Below are 21,829 nucleotides of genomic sequence, written 5' to 3' on the forward strand. Positions count from 1 at the left end.
ATACCTGCTGATCAGTTTTTACACACTGTCTCCTTGTCGCCTCTGCCCCTGTCCAACGAGGAAACAAGATTTCCAGCCGTGAATAATCGCCGTCGTGACCTACCGCATGTGACGACCCGACACCCCCACATATCGTCGCTGCATTCTCACCGACGGCCGATTCCAGACGAAATTGTTGATAACTTGTCTCTCCCCTGGGATGAATTGCCGAGGACATTACCCTCAAGAACCTCGGATCATTTACGTCCTTCCTTCGGTTATCCAAAAAAGAAAGAAAGGAGAGCTTTCAACTACTACGGTTCATCTTATATTCAGGCAGAAAAGATGTTTATCTAATTAAAAACAAATCTTACGTTTCAAGGATCTTTTGTCTTTCTTATAGCATCATATGTGCTCCGTAAGTAAGACACGAATACGATTATGTGGATAAAAAATGTTTCAATTCACAAGCACGACTATAAGATAATAGGGTATCGTTTAGGGTACGCCCAATCTCGTTGGTTACCTTTTAAATTTCAATAACTCAGATACAACATGTATCGAATATATGAGTTAGGTCGTTTCCCATCACCCAGTATGCTAAATCTCGCTGGTTGGCTTGACAGAAGGTTTTGTCTTCAGTGGTGAGGTTGTAAAAAATATTTATTTAGCAGCAAAAACGTTTTTCCCTCCCCTCAAATAACAAGGACGCTGCTTTCAAATGGACTTGATATTCGAAGTTTTTCTTTTAATATTTAATTAAACTTTTAATCACCGCACTACTTGAGAAGAGTTAAAGTACAAAATGTGTGTAATGTTATAAACGAAAAAAGAAGAATTGAAGTATGGTCTGTCACAATCATTAAATTAAATTTATCGCTATGTTCTGATTGGAAAATAAATTTGTACTAACCTGGACCAGCTTCAAAAGGGCATCTACAAGATATTGGACCGTCGTGCGTCGGCTAGCCACGGTGGTTATTAGGCCGTTGCTTCAGAACTTCTTATATCTTTTTAATCTAGTTAATGTTAATAATGAATTTAATTTAATTTTAATTGAAGAATTGTTTTTCTAGTTGTCGTATATCCATCCGCTTCTGAATGCATTTCGGTAAAACACGTCGATCTATACACCCTAATTTTAGTTAAGAGAAATTCTAACGTTAAATTTCCTTCACCATCTCAAGTGTCGTCTGCGTTTTGGTCTGCTTGGTCTCTCTGGTGAGCTTTCAAACAAATTGGCGGTCTCATGGGTTTGCATTTTCTTCTTAATTGATTATTTCTTATCGTGGTCCACGTGACATCACTTAGCTGTCACAACCACGATACTTTCTCCTTTCATCTCTTTTTCAAGAGTGATTCATACATAACAATATAGATTTTTTTTCCCTCTGGTGTTTATTATTCATTGCCCATAAACGAAAAGCCAATGCTAATTGTTTTAAATTTATTCATCGGCTTCGACAAAATTATGTACATGCATTACTTGGCCGGTAGAAACATTGTTATGAAGGGAACGGATTCTTATTTAACTTTGGTCGACCTGAATTCCTACAAGCGGTTTAAAACATTGTGATCTCCTAGATTATAACCTAAAACGATTCCTTTTTATTGATAATTTTGCACTATCAGATAAAAGGTTTTTACGATATAAGCGTTTACTTTTGTTAGTCACCCGTCGAAATGTACTAACACATTCAAAAAACAAGTCATGTTTGACCCAGAATTTTGGAATGGATCGGTAAAATTGAGGAGAGAAGTAAATTTAATCAACGAGATAAAAAACAAAATCAAAACTAACTTATAAATGTAGTAAATAAACCCTAATTGTTTAATATTTTGGAGAAATTTACTTAAAACGAAATTTATAACTGCTATATCATTTTAAAAATATATAATCATTAAATTTGGTGTCGACTAGTTTTCACATGTATGAAAAAATAGAACTGCAAACCCAATGCTTTATTCGCATAGAAAATATATTTGAATATATTATATAATAAAATGTGATTAACCAGATGGATAAAAATATATGCAACCATTTGTCAGTGTAAGGCCACAGAAATATATAAAAAAGTAAATGAATAATCCACACAGTATGTTTAAATATGATAAGATAACTGGAAAAGTACGTAACTAAAACTCTGCCCTACTGAAAATCCTTTTTATTTTCTTGCATGGTTGAATATTTTATTTTTCGTGGTATGCTGCATTAAATAGTAATTACACAGGGCTTAATTTTGTGGGAAAATTTTATGAGATAAATGAATAGTGTAAAAAACCTAAACGTAGGTCATAACGAAGTTTTTTATCTATTTACTTTATATAGTTGATTTTATAGAACATAAAATTTTTTTGAAGTCGTCACGAGTTTACTAGCCGTCATAAAAGAAGACATGTCAACTATGTAAATACTAAGCAAGTGAGATTATTATATAAGCGTTATGGGAATAGATTTTTTTCGTAGTTTTTGAACTTAATTGGTTTGTTATAAAGATTCGTTTTTTTTTCTTTTCCCCTGATTATAGAAGAGTTTTATACTAAAGACCTAAATGGTCAGGACATTTACCTGTTCAGCGCTCGTGCAAGAAGGACGCTTCGTTTCAGGCGAAAACAGTTTTACTACGACTGAAAAGGGAGACACGCCATGAGGTAAAGCGCACCCACGCTGGTTACCGCATTTGGGCCCTTTCAAATTCAATGAGTTATTGTTTCATCGCCCTGTTAACCATCGGTCGGCATGTTTCGCCATCGAAAACGTAGGCGACTCAAGGTAATGAACGCGGACGTGAAGAAACCCGAATGACGTATGTGGCCTATTATCAAGTTGATGTATTTGTTGATCTTTTGCCATGGATGGGAAAGTAGAAATTTGAGGTTCAGCGGAATCATCTCCAGGAGGACATTGTTCACGATCACGTCTCACTAAGGACATCGTTTGACTAATGGTTAACAACCACTTCGCCAAACTACAAACATGAAACATTTGTAAAGACAAGTTTTATCTTCAAATAAAACCACTCTTACTGCATTGCAAACAGCAGACATATTTCGCAATTTAGACTATGTTCAAAGCTGAATGCTGGTCTAAATTTTAAAAACTCTTTTTACTTGAACAAACCTCCATCCTGACATCAATCATCCTTCAAGGATGTCTGTTGAAGTAACCGAACATAATACAAAATATTAATCCATTATGGTTAGTGGTCTAATTGACCAAATTACTTTCTTTCAATTAATTATTATTTTTATGTAAGGTCTTGGGTGAGATGAAAAAGTTAGTGACAATAAATAATACATAATTATTTATGATAAACAATATTTATATATTTTGTTTAATTTACTCTTTCCGATATTGTTTATAAAATTTTTACTTGTTTAGTGATATTATCTTTGCTTCATATTTGTCATTTCTTCACAATTTTTCTTTTGCATTTGGATTTCTAGAGAAAACATTTTATTTAAAACAAGCTTCAGAAGTTAGTCACAATGTCATATTCACGATTTTATATATATTCAAAACAGTAATTTTGGCAATCTTTTGAGATATTTCTATAAATTTGTACATTCTAATTTCCAAGATTATGAACCTTTCTGATGAGTTAATCTTCAAAACGAGGCATGAGTATAGGAAATTGGCCAAATACAAGACTATTAGAAATGATGAAGGTGGGATGAGTATGTAGATTCACTTTTTGTAATGATGGTTCTACTTACAGATTTGTTGTTTACAACTAGTAGTCAGTTTAGCTTTAGTTAACTACATAGTTGTAGTCGAGTTGTACAACAGATCTGTGAGTAGACCATCATTGCAAAAAATGAAAAAAAAATACATCTTGTCAACTTTATTTTAATAACGAGATTTTCTTGAAATAAGTGATTCTTATAAGGAAGATTATTGTTGGCATATGTTAATTGTGATCATAATTTGATTTTGGGGAAAAATGTTCTTTAGATTTTATTGTCTTTTAATTTAGGGAGCAAATCGTTTAAGTTGTAAGCGTTTTTCCATGATTATTACAGCATCAACAAACTTAAAAAACCAGAACTAACCATCTGAAACATTACAAACAGGCGGACTTTTTTCCCAAAGAAATTTTACAAGAAAACAAACAAACGTTAAATTGATTCATAATTGCTTTGATGTATAAGGAAAGTCGTAACCAACACACATCCGTTTGAAACAAAGACGTGACAAATTTTTACTAATCTCATTTCACGTTAAAACATATTAACAAATACAATTTTTGTTATTGAGGTTTGAAAATAATCTATTATACCAACTGGAAATATTAAAAAGAAAGTTCAGAAATCACGTGGTAGTGAGATGTAAATTTGCCCCAGTCACGTCTCTTGCTTTTATTAGAGCCACGTGTGGACGATCGATCCGGCCAATTCCCAGGCGCTACTGCGAAGGCTGCATTGACGTCCCATAAGGATATCGTCAATTCTTTGGAATTCACGCCGGCTCCGTAACGTTTCGCTAGTCTGTTGATTGGTGTTGGTTCGTCTTCGAGGTTGATCAGCCAAATCCGCCTTTTCACGTTGTTGCGCCATCGTCAATTCTGATTTGTGCGTAACCAGCATCTTTTCACAGATCAATTAAAATGGCAAAAATTAAATAATTAAATTTGAATAAGCCGTTTTTTGTTGAATTCATTATTATTAAGTACATTATTATTAGATACTATATTTTTATTATGTCAGTCGGTTTTTAAGCGCCATTTTTAATGTTTGGTGCATTCAAGTCTTTGTTTCTTATCAGCAACTTTTTTCTGTTTTTGAACATTCCAACGTGTCATACCATATTGTGTGTTTAATTAATTTTAATTTTGTCGATAACTTTTTCTATGTGCACTAAGGGAGGCATATGAAAGCCTATAAGTGAAATAGTTTGCCAGTTGGTTTACGGAGATTACTGCGCGTGACCATTTCTAAAAATATCCCGTTATGCAACTTGTACACTTTAAGCTGGAGCGTTTTCCTGAGACGAATATGGACAAAAAATAAGCCTAAAGATCACAATTTATTTTCTAATATTGTATTTTTTAAAATAGAGAATGAGTTTTTTTTTAATAAGAAGACAGAAGAATATTCTTGGACTATATACATGGTACGTGATGATAGGCTTCACTCGTCAGCCTTTCCTAGCCGGAAGCGTACAGAGGATCGCAAGCACATCCGTCCGGGACCGGTTCGCGCCGTCGAATACCGAATGCATCAACTATCGGTTTCTCGTGAGGAATTGTATTTTTTATGCCCGGAATAGGTCGCTTGCACCGGAAACCGGTTATTTCCGATGAGAGTTATGCGCTACTTTTTACTCGGCCGTCCTGCTAAAACAATCGCGCAGCGGCCCGTTTACAACAGTTTTATGGCTACTTTCCTATTTTATTCGCGTTGATGTAAAAAAATTTAAAAAATAACAAAATTCCATTTCTTGTTTTATCATTTTCCACCCAGACTTTATCATTGATTATATCACTTTTTCATTTTTCTTTTATGACATTACGAAATATTTTCACCCAACGTCATCAATTTACTCTTGATATCATTCTATACAGGGTGTAAGGCTACTCGCGTCGCCAACTTTGCCAGTGAATTTCACACCTCCAGAGTGACAAACATGTACTATGAACGAATAAATTTTTGGGGAAATCTAAAAAAAAGCATTGTAAAGAAGAAAACATTTATTAATAAACATAAGTAACAGTTGATTATTTAGAGATCGTGAGACGCGGTCTGGTGAGATGTAGGTTTGGGAAAACATCTTCTTTATCGTGTCAACATTTAATTTCGATCATTATTGAGATCATCTTCAGGGCTCAAAGTGTGTGTTTTCTGTGTAGAAGTGTCATTTTTGTGTGTCGTGTTGAGTGTATATGAATAAAGATTGAAACGTTGACACGATAAAGAAGATATTTTTCTAAACCTAACATCACACCAGACCGGTAACGGTTACTACATGCTGCACATAAGTAACAGTTTATAACATATTTACAATAAATTTTAAGCGTGTCAAAAAGCGGTCTGTCGGAATTTGGATTATAGCTGGATAGCTTTTGATTATAAGCATTGAAAAGAGCGTTAGATTTTCTTTAGAAGATACTCTTTTAGAACTTGCAGTATAATTTGTGATAACAAACAAAGACTAAATCTTTCAAAAACTGCTCGATTTAAAATTTGTAAAGAAAATTAAATTTGCAACCTCGTTGGAAGCAATCACGGGAGAACTTGGCAAATGATATAAAAACGTCTTCGTTTAAGCTTTCTAGCGGTATACCCTGCTATTTAAGTACATGGAACCAAAATTCAGAAATATTATGCTAAATGGGAAAAAATGCTGACGGTGTGAAAAAGAAGGAATGGGGCAATGCAGTAATTCAAGATTTTGTCCAGGGCAAAATTTAATTTGTTATTCTGTTATGTTTGGAAAAAAATGATTTAGGTTTTTCTAGCTCCATTATGTCGGTGTGTTTTACCCGCTTTCTGATCTATTGCTATGAAAAATTGTTTATCATCTTTTTACGATACTTCCAAATATGTCATTATAGAGAGATGTGTCATCAGAAATAAGTTTGTGAGAAGGGCGAAACATGAAAGTCCGTGAAATATGATACACGAATACACTAACCTTACAATAGTCCGTTTTAAAATATATCATAAAGATATAATACGATCATAAAGTATAATTGTTTGATTTTGGAAAAACCTTATGGCAATAGTCTTAATTACTGAATATAACCACCTGCAATACTGAAAATAAAAAACATCACGTTTAGCTAAGTGTTAACCCTAAATTATGTTGATATTCACATACCGCATTTGGAATGTCCTTGTTTTAATAATGTATAATAATAAATAATAAATTATGCTAGAATTGTAATCACTTAGAAATCAATTCGTGTCAACCGGGCCGCTATATTGTAAGTGGGCCAGTAATTAAGAACCGCCCGAGAGATTTTGCCCGTTGATTCCGCGACAAAGGGAGCCAGAGAAAGAGAGATTTACATTTAATGAAACCTGGAGAATGCTCGAGGTAGCGGGGGCGATTTTTCTGGGCGAGAAACAGAATGAGAAAGAGCCGGAGAGGGAATGGGGAGAGATAAGGAGTGATAATAGAGAAAGGGGGCTGTAGGGTGGGTTTCCATGGTTACGGGAGAAGGGTGTCCTGACGTAGTAAATTCCCTTCCTGATTTACTCCAGCATTGTGACACAAATTAGAATTCCAGCCACCCCTAACGTATTTGTTTCGGGGGTGGTGGTGTTATTTAACGGCTTTCGGCCCGGTGGGTCCTTCAAAACCACTCTGACATTTTTTACAAAAAATATTCATTTTCGATACTTATGCTACAGGGAGTGTTATCATTATTGTGATTCAAAACTTTTAGATTTAAATTTGGGATGTTCGAGGAGGAAGGCCTGGTTTTTGGCATAGATTACCTGCCAAAATTATTCTTGGAAATTTAAGAATATTAAAAATTACTTCTTTTCCATGTAGTCCGATTTTTTTTTCAATTTCGACTAATCGTGTATCATCATTTTTGGATTCGCAATTTTTCCTCGGTTCTTAGCTCAAAGTAGAATAAATTAGTTTTCACATTTATAGGCGAGACTAAAAGATTTGAATTGATTGTTAAACGCAATTAAGAATTATTCCAATTGGTCTACATCACATACATTATTACAATACATTTTAATCAAATCTAAAGAAATAGCTCATAAATTGTTTTACTGTGAATATTGTAAGGGCCCAGCATATTGGAAATAGAGGCCAGGGACAGGCCAAATACAAACAAAGGAGAGAACCGTATTTCCGATTGTCTAGAAATGGCCCTGAAGGTTAAACGTTTTAAATATTTATGCATTTTTTTCCTTCTTTTTTTTTATTTTTGCGTCTGTTTATGCGATTCTTACAAGCTCAGTCCCTTCATTTCTCTCATTGCTGATAAGAACTGTTGCCTACAAACAATCAAAATGGTTCACCTCTGCGGTCGGACGTTAAGCTCCATGGCGAACGTATTAAGCTCCAATTGATCCAGAGATGATGAGTAATGATGAAATTGCTGACAACAGCGTTCATCGTCACGTCGGCCACTAAGGCAAAGCTTGACTCAGTGGCAAACATACTCACAATCATTACTGCTAATATTTTTGTTCTGTTGTGCGCTTATGGAGTAATGAAGGAATATGAAATTTAATAGGCGAGAATAAGCGGACCAGTTAATGCTTTTAGCTAAGCAGTAAAACGAGACGGAGCCAAATATTAAGTCAAAACGAATGAAATCCCAAAAACAAAATTCTGAAAAAATATCAAAAAATAAAATAAATATATGTATATTTTTATATGTATTTTGTGTTATTTTTCTCGCTTCTAGCTTCTAATGCTCATTTTCTGATGCTCATATTTAAAATTAATTTGCTTTCCTAAGAATTGTAACACTGCGAATCAGCTTATGTCTTTATATTTAATACTATTATCTTAATTGATTATGTTGATTAATATACTTACTACAATTTGGTTTCTTTCCTCGTAATTTATGTTGACAGCTTTCTTTACCTTTGGACTAAACAGCGTATTCGTCGGAAAACTGTAAGTTTGTATATTCTCCCGAACTGAATTTACTTGTGTTATTATAATCTTTAATTCTGTTTAACCATGTCTCTTTAGGCCTTCTCGCGTTGAATGGATTCCTGAGTATTTAAGTAAAAATCTTAATTTAAATATTTCCTTTATGACGAACTCCTTCTGATTCTATTCTAATGTTTCTGATCATCCTCGTCAAGATTTCCCGAGTATTTGCGTCTCAACTTTCTATTTTCTTTTGATGTCTGTGTGTGGTCTCTTGAGCCCGCCTTTTCTCCTAAGTTCTCGTACACAATCGACTGAACGTGGTACAATTCTTCAAAACAAAATCATTAAGGAAAAGCAAATCTTGATTTTCAAACCTTAATAAACTCAGCTGGGTCTGTGAATTCATGCTGAACCGGCATTGTGTCATTTATTGGGTCCCTCTTCACTCGCGAGAGATTCCTTCGAAGAAGGACGTTCCCTATAGAAGATGGCGTAATGCCGAAATGCGTTGAGTAGTTCGACAAACCCGCGAGTGAAGGCAGACCCAGTAAGTGACCCAATGCCTGTTCAGCATGAAATTTAAGCAGCCCAACGCCGTTGCATAATAAGAAATATTCTCCCGCCATCATTTTTTTCTGTAATCAGCTGTTTGTTCATTATCGCCGAGAATTTATCTGGTTCTGCCTATTGTTGCTTTTTTTTCTCTTGGCGAGATGGGTTGCATTGGAATCGCAAAACATTCACAACGGTTCTAAATAATATTATTTAGTGTAAAATACCATAATATTAGAGTTAAATATATGATTATGTTATCCATTTATGATGTCGGCTAAAAAGAGAGAAATGCCTTTGTTTACCATTGATCGTCCTGTTGAATATATTACTTCCATCAGCCTCATAAACAAATAATCTAGTAGTTATGCCGAGTTCTGCCACTACACTCGGGGGAAATATCGACTATCCCATTGCTGGGTCCGCCTCGCCTCGCGGTTTTTCGTCCTCATCCCTCGTCGAGTTTAGTCAATCATTCGAACGTAATTCGGACACGGTTCAATGTTTTAATTTCATAACCACGGACCCGCCCATAGGGTGCAGGCTTAACTATTAACGATTTCCACACCGTGATTACTAGTAACTGTCGAGGTCACTGTTCATTATCAATTTTATGTCTGTGCCATTTTACACTTTTACGATAAATTCAACCTTCAGCCTATCCAACTGTTGTAATCGATTGGCGACAGTTTATATTTCTAGAGCCTGTTGAACATATCAGTTGAAAACAACTAACTCCAAAATTGTTTCCAATCGGACGTTATTTTGTCATTTCTTTACAAATTAGAATTTAAATCACTTATATTGTGTTAGTAGTTTGATCTAGTTTGTCTTAAACCGTTTCAGAGTGGTCCAGAAAGTTCAAAATTATCTGATAGGTCTTTCTAGAGATTTGTCGACCCTGAGGTGATAAGTTTTAACTGAAAACGACGCTTCTCATCAATGGTGAAAGTTCCGACGGAGGCTCTGGCCCAAGTAGATTTATGTGTCTTCCTTAAAAAGATACCAAAGAATGTATCGACACCGCTGTCGCCGAAAATGAAATACTCCTAACATATAATTTTTCATATCGGAAAACTAGAATTTTTGGAAGACATTTTATTTTGATTTGATAGGTTTGAACCATAGTCAAGAGTTTCTTCGGAGATTCATAACTTTCATATAACAAAAAACATTGTCAACTATTTTCTGGAACGTTCATTCTTCATATTATCCTTAAATCATGTTTGTGTTTTCAAGTTAAACTATAGTACTTTTGAGATTCAAAATGTAAGCCTATCTAATATATTTCATATTAATCCTAATATCATTTTTAACAACAAATTAACAAATTTTTTAGTACGTCATTTGGTATGGCGAAGAATAAACGCTGTATGCGCATTGTTGAAGTGAATGAATGAAACAAAGAAGACCAAGTGAGTCATGGAATATAGTATAAATAATTCGGTTTAATTACAAAAAAATAACAATAATTTGAGATGCATCTTCTTTTCAGTTTAGTCGATCGGTTTCTTTTCATTATAAGAAAAAAACAGCTAAAGATAAGTACGGTGTACCACATTGCTTTTTCATTGTTAATGTCAAAGAACCGGCGCCAATCGAAGCGATTTCTCGATGCAGTTTCAAGTTGCCTAGGTTATCGAGTGTCAAGGCAGAGGATTGAATGGTGCTAGTTAGGCCGGCCTCGAACTGAGGACTGTGAAGGCAATGTCGTGTCCTCATTCGGGTCCTTTCCATAACCATACTCCTCCACTGGGGCGAGATATCTTCGAAACCCGTCCTAACCTACATTCCGGCCGTGGTCGCGGCCCGGTGATCGCCCGTCCCTTCTTTAGTCAAGATTTCTCATGACACACCGCCACGCCGGCCCCTGTTGTAAAAGCGAATTTCCTCACTCTGACATTATCACGACCTATAGCCTAAGGTGTTTTTTTCTTCTATTTCTGGAGATGATGAATAACCTATTTTCGCAGTCTAATTGCTTCTCATAAAAATGGAAATCCGCCGAGAGACGATCGCCGCTTTTGCGCCTTTTAGGTCGTAACTTCCGAAACGTTTTCATAGTTAAACGGTTTAAACTAAATCGCTAATATAGACCAAGTCCCGAGTCTTACGGTCGAAAATCGATCTTGCACTTTGCTATTACACAACTGGTCTGGCCTATTCTCGACCTCGGGGCAATCTAGAATACCGGTTCACATTAACAGGAGCAGTGGTTGATGTACATTTCACTTGACGTTAAAGAACGGTTTCTGTATTATCACATAGGTACCAAAAGATATTTCAAAATTAATGAAAAGTTGTTTAATCTCGTTTAACACAGCAGAAGTTCTGAACAAACAACTCGGGGTCACTGCTCAAGAGTTAAACTTTAAACTTACTTTACTATCAAATATTTTGAGGAAAAAAGTTTCGATCCGCTGCCCTCTGCAGTCATAAATTATATTCCAAACTTTATTGAGACAAAAATTTTAAACAAATGGCTTGTTAGATAATTTTAGAAAATATAACTTAAATTTTAAAAATGCTGTTCTAAACTTAAATTTTAGAAATGCTAAAATAAATTTATATTTTATAAATCACTTCAGCATTTGGCTTTTATAGTTTCTAAACTCTTGTTAGCGGGCACAGATCGCTGGTCAGGTACCTCAGGGCTATAGGGATTTTTAAATGTATATACGTTTATGTGTGTATGAGTTGTGTCTCTGTTAATTTATTGGAATGAATATAATTTAATAGTTCACTAATTTCGCGGTCCGCTTGACCAATTAATACATTACAATTAATTAAGGTTTTTAGTTGAGATGAAAAAAAGCTAATGGCACGAGAGGGATTCGAACACACGACCTTCGGCTAGATACGCCGCTGCTCTACCACCTGAGCTATCTCAACCTCGATCCACTCAGACATCAACTCCCCATCTCAACCCCACCTTATGAGTTTTCCCTCCTTTCGCCATTATTCAAACTCATAAGGTGGGGTTGAGATGGGGAGTTGATGTCCGAGTGGATCGAGGTCACGATAGCTCAGGTGGTAGAGCAGCGGCGTATCTAGCCGAAGGTCGTGGGTTCGAATCCCTCTCGTGCCATTAGCTTTTTCATCTCAACTAAAAACCTTAATTAATTGTAATAATTTAATAGCGTGAAAGTATTGGGTTGGTTAACCCCGCCCCGAGGAATATCGAGTACTCTGGGGTTAGTGTATGATGTCTGAAGAATAAAAGTAATTTATTAGCTAGAATGGAATGGGTTAGATCCCACCCAGAGGAATATCGAGTTCTCTGGAGGAGTGAATGTTTGTGTGTGTTGTACGGGCCAATGATGAAACCATTATTTATTTTTGCAATGATCTTGTACTTCGATTGTTTCGCATTTAACAACAATGGGAATAACGTAAAAATAGTTTTATGTATTCCGCCTTTGAATGCTCTGTCGCACTGCACCTTTCCCTGCAATTATAATTATATCAAGCATGATAGAATGAGAAAAAATTGTGGTTATATAGATCACTTTCTACTTTGAAATTTGTATATACAGTCACTTTTGCCTGTTCGTATAAACTGTCACATTAATTGTCATGTTTCTATGTAAAATAGTCTCTACTTCGACACAGCTTTCTACTGTATTTTACCCTTTTACACTTGGATAGAAAATCGTTTGTAAACATTTGGGTATCCTTTAATTTAGAGCAAGGTAATTTACGTCAGCCCGGTTACCGATCTGGCTCCTTACGCCGGCTTCGGCTCGCTACTTTCTCTTCTTCCATCTCAAGATTATTCGAGTTGCAGTCCATTACAGGAAAAATGTCCCATGAAGAAACAAAGATTGCAATCTATTCCGAAATAGTTGATTTTCTGTCAATACTATAATGTTCTGTTTCCCGTCAGACGTATAAAATTTTTAAAGTGCTTATTTAAATAAAATTTTTAGCTTTTTTAATTTAATATAGGAAATTAGTGTTAATTTGCTATCGTTTCTTCTCAGAATGACTTGTATTTTTTTTATTGTAGTGTTTTATAATATCCATAGAACGTTTAGAATTCATTTAAAAACGACTGTAATTATCTACATGAAAAAAGATACGGTGGACATGCTATATAATATACATAATTAAGGTACTTATTTTCAGTTGTAATATAACACGTACTCGTATTTTTCCCCCATTGAAATGTATATTTTTGTAATAAAATGTTTCTTTCTTCGAGTGTAGTTAACTAGTTACTGTTTTGTTACAGATGCAGGGTGTTGTCGGCCAGCACGGCCAGCAATACGGAGGCGGCTATGGCCAAAGGGGTCCGTCATCCATGGGCGGTATGAACGGCATGGGCGGGATGGGCCAAATGGGTATGGGGATGATGCAGGGCACCGGCCCCATGCACCAGGGGATGATGCCGACTGGCGGAATGCAGCCCACCGCCGGTGGCCCGATGAAAGGGATGCCGATGCAGGTAAAACGGAAAAAACCGTTCGCAATTCTTTATTGATTTTTAGCCGACGAAAATTTCTGGCAATATATAAAGCCTGTAATCATGTATAAAATGATCTCTATAGGTAGATAATCTAATGTTTGCTCAGTCGTTGTTCCTATCAGTTTGTTTGAACAATCCAATACAAGATAACGCCTGACTTTTCCCTTCGTCAATTTCGTGTGTGTTCAACTTCTAACCTTTTTTTAGTTTTAAATTAACGTTTTTCATAATTTTATTCATTATAAAATAGAATAAGTGATTAAACGAAAACGTCAGCAAATCAATCGTAAAGATTTGGATTATAACTTACTACAATTTAGTTGGTGAAAATTGATTGTCTCTGCTCCGCCTATCCTCGCGTGTTGGTCTTTTATCTGATGCGTTTTCATGCAATGCTTGAATGAAGGAATAATTTGTTAACTAGAAACAATTTAATTTTCCTTTGTATTGCATAAGTTTACTTTTGACTTCAATTTATACGCTCTATCACAAAAAGGGACCCTAGCAATAAGGATGAGCAGACAGTTCTATTTATTGGGTTTGTTAAATTGTCCAGAGAAACAAGCTTGTACAAATATTAACCAATGTTTTACATAATTTTTATTAAAAGATAATCACCAAAGTGGGGGTGAGACAAAACAAGTTGTAAGCTCTTCTTAGGGTTAATTGGCTACTGTGTAATTTTATTCACCTGTCCTACAACTACCATATTAAAAAAAAATTGTCTTAGCTTTTTTTCGACAGTATCTAAAAAAACGTTTAAAATTATCAGCGAAAATCCAAATATATCTAAAATCCTTTTAAATCATTAAAAGAAGAAGAAAACTGGTTGAATGATCTTGTTAATTTAAAAATAGAGTATTACCAAGCTTTAGAAAGTTACAATATTGACTCAATTATATATTTTTTTAATTATATTCAAATTAACTATCGGGTTGTCCGGAAAATAATGCAGGATTTTAAGTTTTCATTTAAAAAAATCTATATAAAATATTCTGTTTACGTTTACAGGATTACTCATTTGTATGAATGTCAACACTTATTAATCCTCTTCCAAATGATATTGTTTGTTTNGAAATTATTTTGATTAAAGAACATTGCTTTAAAGTAACTAGTTTCTTTTTTTTTGTTTAATACCAAAATCCTGCATTATTTTCCGGACAACCCAATACTTCAAAGTTGAAATTTCGTGACCCGTTTGCTAAACAAGGGCAATTGGAAATTTTCTGAACAATACAATATAGGCAATTATTTGATATTCAAAATTCGGTGCCAGTTTCTAATCACCCGAGTTGAGTAACTGAGACTTAATTAAAATAATTTCATAAGAAAAATATATTTGTTTTAGTTAATAAAAAAATATTCTAAAATGTTTACTTGTTTCAAACTTTAAATGAGGATTCAAATATGATTAGTATTCATCACAATTCTATTCTTAATAGTTGTATAAATTGTTTGCTCATTTTTAATAGATGATTTCTTTACAGGCTGGTGCAGGTCAGGTTTACCCAAGGCGATTAGCGCCATATCCAAGCCCTGCAATGCATATGAACCAAAAAAGAGGACAGTACCCAAGCCCGGGTCCTGCTCCGAATATGCAACAGCCCTTCCCACCGAGCAACCAACCGCAATATGGTGGTGGTTATGGGGCCAGACCCAGTTTCCAGACCCAATATCCAAGCCAGCAGATGGGATTTGTTGGGAACGGGATGGGAGCTGGAGCACCTACCGCTACAAGAGGCGGCAGTATGAGGCAAACAACACCACCTTATCAGTACCAGGGGTATGGTGGAGCACCTCCTGGAGCTTTTGGCCAAGAAAGGACAAGTTACCAGCACAGTCCGATACCGGGCAACCCTACTCCACCTCTTACACCAGCTAATTCAATGCCTCCCTATCCAGATATCAAGCCGACCTTTAACGAGCTCAACAAACAACAGCAACCACTTCCACAAAGTAAACCATATAAAACTTCAAGCATTACATTTTCTTATTCCCTTGTATTAATTATATTTTTTCTAGAAGATGATGAGCTGAGGTTAACATTCCCAGTGAGAGATGGGATAATCCTACCCCCATTTAGATTAGAACATAATCTAGCAGTTAGCAATCATGTTTTCCAGCTCAAGACCACTGTTCACCAAACGTTAATGTGGAGGTACTTGGATTTTCACATACAAAGAATTACACTGGAAGTAGAAGTTTCTCATTTATATTATTTACGTAAATTGTAGGTCAGATCTGGAGCTTCAACTGAAATGTTTTCACCATGAAGACAGAGCGATGAATACCAACTGGCCGGCTAGTGTTCAAGTGTCGGTCAACGCCACCCCTCTGTCAATAGACAGAGGTGAAAACAAGACTTCCCACAAACCTTTGTACCTTAAGGAAGTCTGTCAAGCTGGAAGGAATACAATACAAATAACCGTCTCAGCTTGCTGTTGTGTATGTTCATTTTCTTGGTTGAGATATTACATTTGATTTTATAGGCCGATGTTATAATTTAATTTTTTTTTTTTTTTTTTGCAGTCCCACCTTTTTGTCCTCCAACTTGTTCATAGGCCAAGCGTAAGGAGCGTCTTACAAGGTCTTCTAAAGAAAAGGCTCCTGACGGCAGATCACTGCATTGCCAAAATCAAAAGGAATTTCAGCAATACCTCCTCAGCGAACTCGCCATACAACTGTGTTGATAAAGACGGTGTTGAGCAAACTGCTCTAAAGGTAATTGTGAGTGATAATATATATATTTTTTTTTTTTTGGGTGTGTTTTTATAATAATTTCTGCATCATCTGCAAATGTAAAAATATGTACACTGTTTACTTTTCGTCAGGTGTCTCTCAAGTGTCCAATTACCTTTAAGAAAATAACGCTTCCTGCACGAGGACACGATTGTAAGCACATCCAATGTTTTGATTTGGAGTCGTACCTTCAACTGAACTGTGAGCGAGGAGCGTGGAGGTGTCCAGTGTGCAAGTGAGTCTAGATTTTGTTATCTCTCAGGGTTCACAAACTATTTTAAAGTTTAATTTAACTTAAAGTTTTTTGATTGTAGTATTTTAATTTTAACTTCTATTATTACAGCAAACCTGCACAACTGGAAGGCCTGGAGGTTGACCAGTACATGTGGGGCATCTTGGATACGCTCAACACATCAGAGGTAGAAGAGGTGACGATTGATGCTGCTGCAAACTGGAAACCATCTAGAGGCCTACAAGGAATTAAAGTAATCACACATTTAGTAATAATATTTATATGAAATAAAAGTTTAAAATAATGAAATTGTACAGAAAATGAAACAATTAATAATGCATTTTCTTTTCAGTTATTAATGTGTTGTTGATTTTTTTTGTGTTTTTTTCTTTAGACAGAAGATGAGCCTGAATCTTGTGGTGGTAAGAGGCTAAACAAGGCAATGTCTCCTGGCAGCATGACTCTCCCAACAATGAACAACTGGGACATGAGTCAGTCTATGTCACCTTACATTCCCCCAGATATGAACAGTATGTTACTTGATTTTTTTCCTTTTATTCATGAAATACTTTATATTCATTAAAATAATTTGATATCAGGTATTGCAAGTGGTTCGATGATGAACTCAAATGGCCCCCCTCCGTATCCGGCAGGTTCCATGGGGAGGGGGTACGAGTTCAACCCTGCCACCACATCAAGTTCAGATTTCAGTACGACACCCCTATCACATCTGAATGACACGGGACCTCCACTCGACCCACTCAATGCAATGGAAAAGTCCTTAAATGAACAGGTACAATTAATGATATGAGAGTATTAGTATTAAAATATGTAATATATTTTTTAAGTTTTTCTATGAAAGAAGAAAATTAACTCTAGTAATTATCTACCACAGATGCCTCACACACCTCACACCCCGCATACTCCTCATACACCTCACACACCCGGAGGGGCAGGTGGCGGTGCAGGCGGAAGTGGACCACCAAGTGTTCCGCCGTCCAACAGTGAAAACACCTCAGGAAATCCACCAGATGACATTCCTTCTGACCTCAATTTTGACCCTGCGGCTGTCATTGATGGTGAAGGTCAAGGGCAAGAAGGGCTCAATGTAAGTAGAACTTAAATTTTTTAATTAGATAAGCATATTTTGCATCTTAAAATCTTCATGTGATATGTAAGACAAGCTGCTGGTATTATTGGTGTATTTTAAATTCATATAGAAATTTAATCTTTGCCAGTAGAATTCTTTGTTTCCATTAAAAATATATTTTTGTAATAGTAATAGTTTTTTCTGCTTTACAGCTTTTACCTGACAATGTGGTAGATCCAATGGAACTGTTATCATATCTGGACCCACCTGACCTTGCGACTCCTCCGAGTAGCGGTGCGAGTAGCAACGGCAACATGGGAACGCCCGGGGCGAATACGAGTGATGACATTCTGGCTCTGTTCGAATGAGTGGAAACTGTACAAAGTACCTTGTAATGTTCCTTTTGCATATATTCTCGAGTTGCCATGCACACCAATGTGAAAAGAGACACTGTTAAATAGTGCACGCACATTTTGTTCCTTACAAGTTTTATAACTGTGAGACAAGAACCCACCTCGAATTATTTATTTCCCGTTACATAAGGAAGGACATTGTAGCTCAGATCAGAAAAGATGTACCAATCGAGCGGGCAGGTTTTTTTAGTTCCTTTATCAAATCGTCAATTCGTGTAATGTGTTTGAAACAACGTTGTTTCATTCACGACACAACTTCCTAAAGATTAAAACCTATGTGTATTATATATATTATAAAAAAAGTTATTGAACGATACAGAATTATAATGCTCGCAACCTTTCTGTGACTGTGCTAATGTAAATGGTGTGCCGTTCGCCGAAGTTTGATGTATTACACCGGGAGGAAATAAAGAAAAGAAATTTTGTATTTATTTTAATCCTTTTAAAGGATTGATGGTCGAGCAAAAGGGCTCTGCAATTGACCAATATTCCTAAAAGTGACCCTGTGACCGCCTTTTGTAAATGATCTTTAATCCTTAAAAAAAATAAAAAATTAAAAAAAAATCCCCATTTGTAGATATAACAATTTTGGCCACTTAGGGGGAAAATTTAGTGGCCACAAAAATATGTATTTAAATATTTTGTAAATATTCTTATTACTAGTAATAATCATTATATTGGCACATGATAAACTTATTTAAGTGGAGGCCAGTTTTCTTCTATTAGATTTAATTGATAGTTACAATAGTTGAAGTAATTAAAATAAAATAATTAATGATTATTGAAATATTATATTTTAACTGTTGTTGGAACCAAAAGTAGTTTAAAAAATTTAAAAAAGTAGAAGTATACTTCGAATAGGACATGTATGTTGGACGAATGATTTGCAATCATGCGTGACTGAATTCTAAAAGGATATTTAAACAAAAAAAAGTTCTTCATTTATCTCTGTGTACTAACAGCTTTTACCATGGTTTTATTAGTATATTAGAAATGTGATTACATCTTAGTGGGACCCGTACGCACACAAAACACAATCTTCACTATACGCTTTGTTGGTGCCAATTGAAAGTTTTATCATGGATACAGAGATGGGCATTACTTCTAGAGTATGTTGACCGATTAATTTTTTAACTTTTGTAAAACAAGGATTAGTGAGAGATTTTATTAAGAGAAAAGTATTCTGATCCAACAAAGAGTATATTATTATTAATTATTATTATTATTATTATATATTATATAATAATTATTATATATATTATAGACAAACCAGTGTTAAAGCAATCAAAATAAGTATTTAAGAAGTATAAATTGAAAGTTGATATGTTTTCTGTGCGTACCGGAGTCTATAGATTATTGAGGGGGGAGGTCTATGATGTATTATACTTATATAAATCCCATATATTATATATATTAATAAAATAAATTATAAAGACCTTGTCACATATATCAATATGTTAGAGAGATCAGATATTATATTGTTCATTGCATTTACGCACTTGATTGCGAATAATTTCAAAATAAAATTTTTACAATTAAATATTAACAACATGAGACCATCAGAAGTATTAAACTTAGGTAATGTGAAAAACAATAACTCAACTATGTGAACGTGTGCAATTTTATATGTGTAAACCAAAAAAGAAACTAAATCTCTTTAAAATGTAGATATATATGACAAACCTACACTCTTTCCTGCGAGTAAATTTGTTATTATATATAATAGTAAATGTAAAATGATGTGTCAACTTCCATTATAGCTTTCTGGCCTTGAAGCAGAAAACATTTGGTGTACAATTATTTAAGCAATGAGTTGGACGGAGATTTTTAGATTTGACGTGCAAAAAAACAGTGCCTTTTGCAGTTTTCCTTTCTTTTTTTGTATTAATTGTTAAACATGATCTCATTTTATTGTGCGCGATGTATTATAATGGTGGTTGACTCAGATTGTGAAACACTATATTCTAAATATTTCTGTGTTACCAGCTTGTTAAGAGTGTAGGTGCATGTAAATTTAGTTTCTGAGTATTACTGACGACATCTTAGACTTAATACCCGTAGGTGTATTGTGTGCTCTGTGACATATTAAAAAAAATATTTAAAAATTTTAAAATTGAAAGTTACAAATGTTTAGACAAAGGTCTGATGTCTAACCTAAACAATCACAGTACAAAAGTTTAAAAAAAAAATATTTTTTAATATTTATTCATTTGAATTTGTAACCTAGTTTATATAAATGAACAATTTAGTACAATCATTATGAAAAATTGTTTCCCCCTTTCTTTTATATATCTTAACAAAATTAAATCTTTATAAAAATAATCCCCAAGAACTTGCTTTTTAAATTAATTTCAAATATATTTGAATGCCTTAAAGAGTTTCAGAATTTAAGCTGTATTCAAACTTGCAGAAAATACCAATACGAGGGTATTAATTTATTTTGCCATCCATTTTTTTAATATTCCAACCTTGGAAAGAAAACAAAAATTATATATATCAAACATAATGTATATGTTTTATATACATATTGTTTTATGGGAACATATAATTTACTTAAATTGTAGGTACATGGTTTACATATGACAGAATGATTCATGCTGGCTGAACAAGACCGTTTGAAACTCAGTTTATCATTCTGAAAAATACATAAATATATACATATATATGTATATATATATATACACATATATATGTATATATGATAATATTAGTACCATTTAAATATGGTTATAATCATATGCATAGAGTGAAATTTTGTTTATTACTAGGTGTTGTATTATGCAAATATAAGCAGAGATATATTTTTGTTTCATATAAGTTGCAAGGCAATTGTTTATATGTCTAGTTGTGATTGGAATTATAATGAAAAGATTTTTTATTTATATACATTATACATTTACATCCAACAATTTTTACAAGATGAAAATATAAACAAACCATTATCCTGTTTTGGACCAAATTATATTCTATGCCTAATATAATTTATGTTACATTTTTAAATAAGGTATTATATTTATTATACTTTTGGGATTCAATTAATTAAATATATATATATGCTTATATATATAATAAAATATAAAGATGTATATATATTTAAAAAAAAACGTAGTCAGGCAAAGGTAATATCTGACTTCGAAAAAAAAAATAATAATAATAACACTGACTATTGGCAGTTATTAATTTTTGTTTGTCTACCCTTTCCTAATTTTCTTTTTCTGTTTATATATTTGAAATGAATTATTTATTTTATAAATATAAATCACAAAAAATAAATAAAAAGTTTAAATAAATTATATATTTATTTATTTAGTACCCTTATATTGAGTATGGAAACATGAAAATCTTCATGTTATGTATTTATGGTTTTTTGTGTTCGTTTAATAGTCTTTTGACAACCTGAAGTACCTTCAACAGGTTAGCAAGCTAAGAAAACAGGAGACAAATGATGACAGATTCAGTGACAAAGATGCATGAATGAAAAATAAAAAAAATATTTAAAGCTCAGAGGGCCAGCAATGACCACTTCATGTTTGTTGGCCAATAAATATTATATATATATATATACATAACATCAATTTGTGAAACATATATTAACTGTATTGCATCCCTCTTTCAATAACGCTGGGCTTGGCTTCTACCTTTCACCACTCATAACTCATAAACTCCTTGTCAACTCACTCGCCCTTCCCCTCTTCGACTACAGATGTGTCACTTATGTTGGGCTTTCGAAGGAACATGAAAAGTGTCTGGAAAGGCTTATGAACTGTTGTGTCAGATTTCG

General features: G+C 34.3%; 1 protein-coding gene across 6 annotated transcripts in view; it reads left to right on the top strand.

The window, feature by feature from the left end:
- LOC106673287 (zinc finger MIZ domain-containing protein 1-like) overlaps positions 1-21,193 on the top strand; it is a 77,076-nt gene extending 55,883 nt beyond the window's left edge. For 3 of the 6 annotated variants that reach the window (XM_024230100.1, XM_024230104.1, XM_024230101.1), the window contains exons 4-14: positions 13,341-13,553; positions 15,062-15,530; positions 15,597-15,732; positions 15,809-16,019; positions 16,104-16,301; positions 16,406-16,548; positions 16,657-16,798; positions 16,940-17,075; positions 17,145-17,338; positions 17,441-17,653; positions 17,848-21,193. In XM_024230100.1, the coding sequence (XP_024085868.1) occupies positions 13,341-13,553; positions 15,062-15,530; positions 15,597-15,732; positions 15,809-16,019; positions 16,104-16,301; positions 16,406-16,548; positions 16,657-16,798; positions 16,940-17,075; positions 17,145-17,338; positions 17,441-17,653; positions 17,848-18,003 (2,211 nt within the window). In that variant the 3' untranslated portion in view covers positions 18,004-21,193. The remainder of the gene's footprint in view (positions 1-13,340; positions 13,554-15,061; positions 15,531-15,596; positions 15,733-15,808; positions 16,020-16,103; positions 16,302-16,405; positions 16,549-16,656; positions 16,799-16,939; positions 17,076-17,144; positions 17,339-17,440; positions 17,654-17,847) is intronic. The other 3 variants (XM_014405371.2, XM_024230102.1, XM_024230105.1) reach the window with 3 other exon arrangements.
- Positions 21,194-21,829: the final 636 nt, after the last annotated feature.

Source organism: Cimex lectularius, unplaced genomic scaffold (genome assembly GCF_000648675.2).
Source record: "Cimex lectularius strain Harlan isolate CLEC.00 unplaced genomic scaffold, Clec_2.1 scaffold412, whole genome shotgun sequence".
Classification (NCBI taxonomy): Eukaryota; Metazoa; Arthropoda; class Insecta; order Hemiptera; family Cimicidae; genus Cimex; species Cimex lectularius.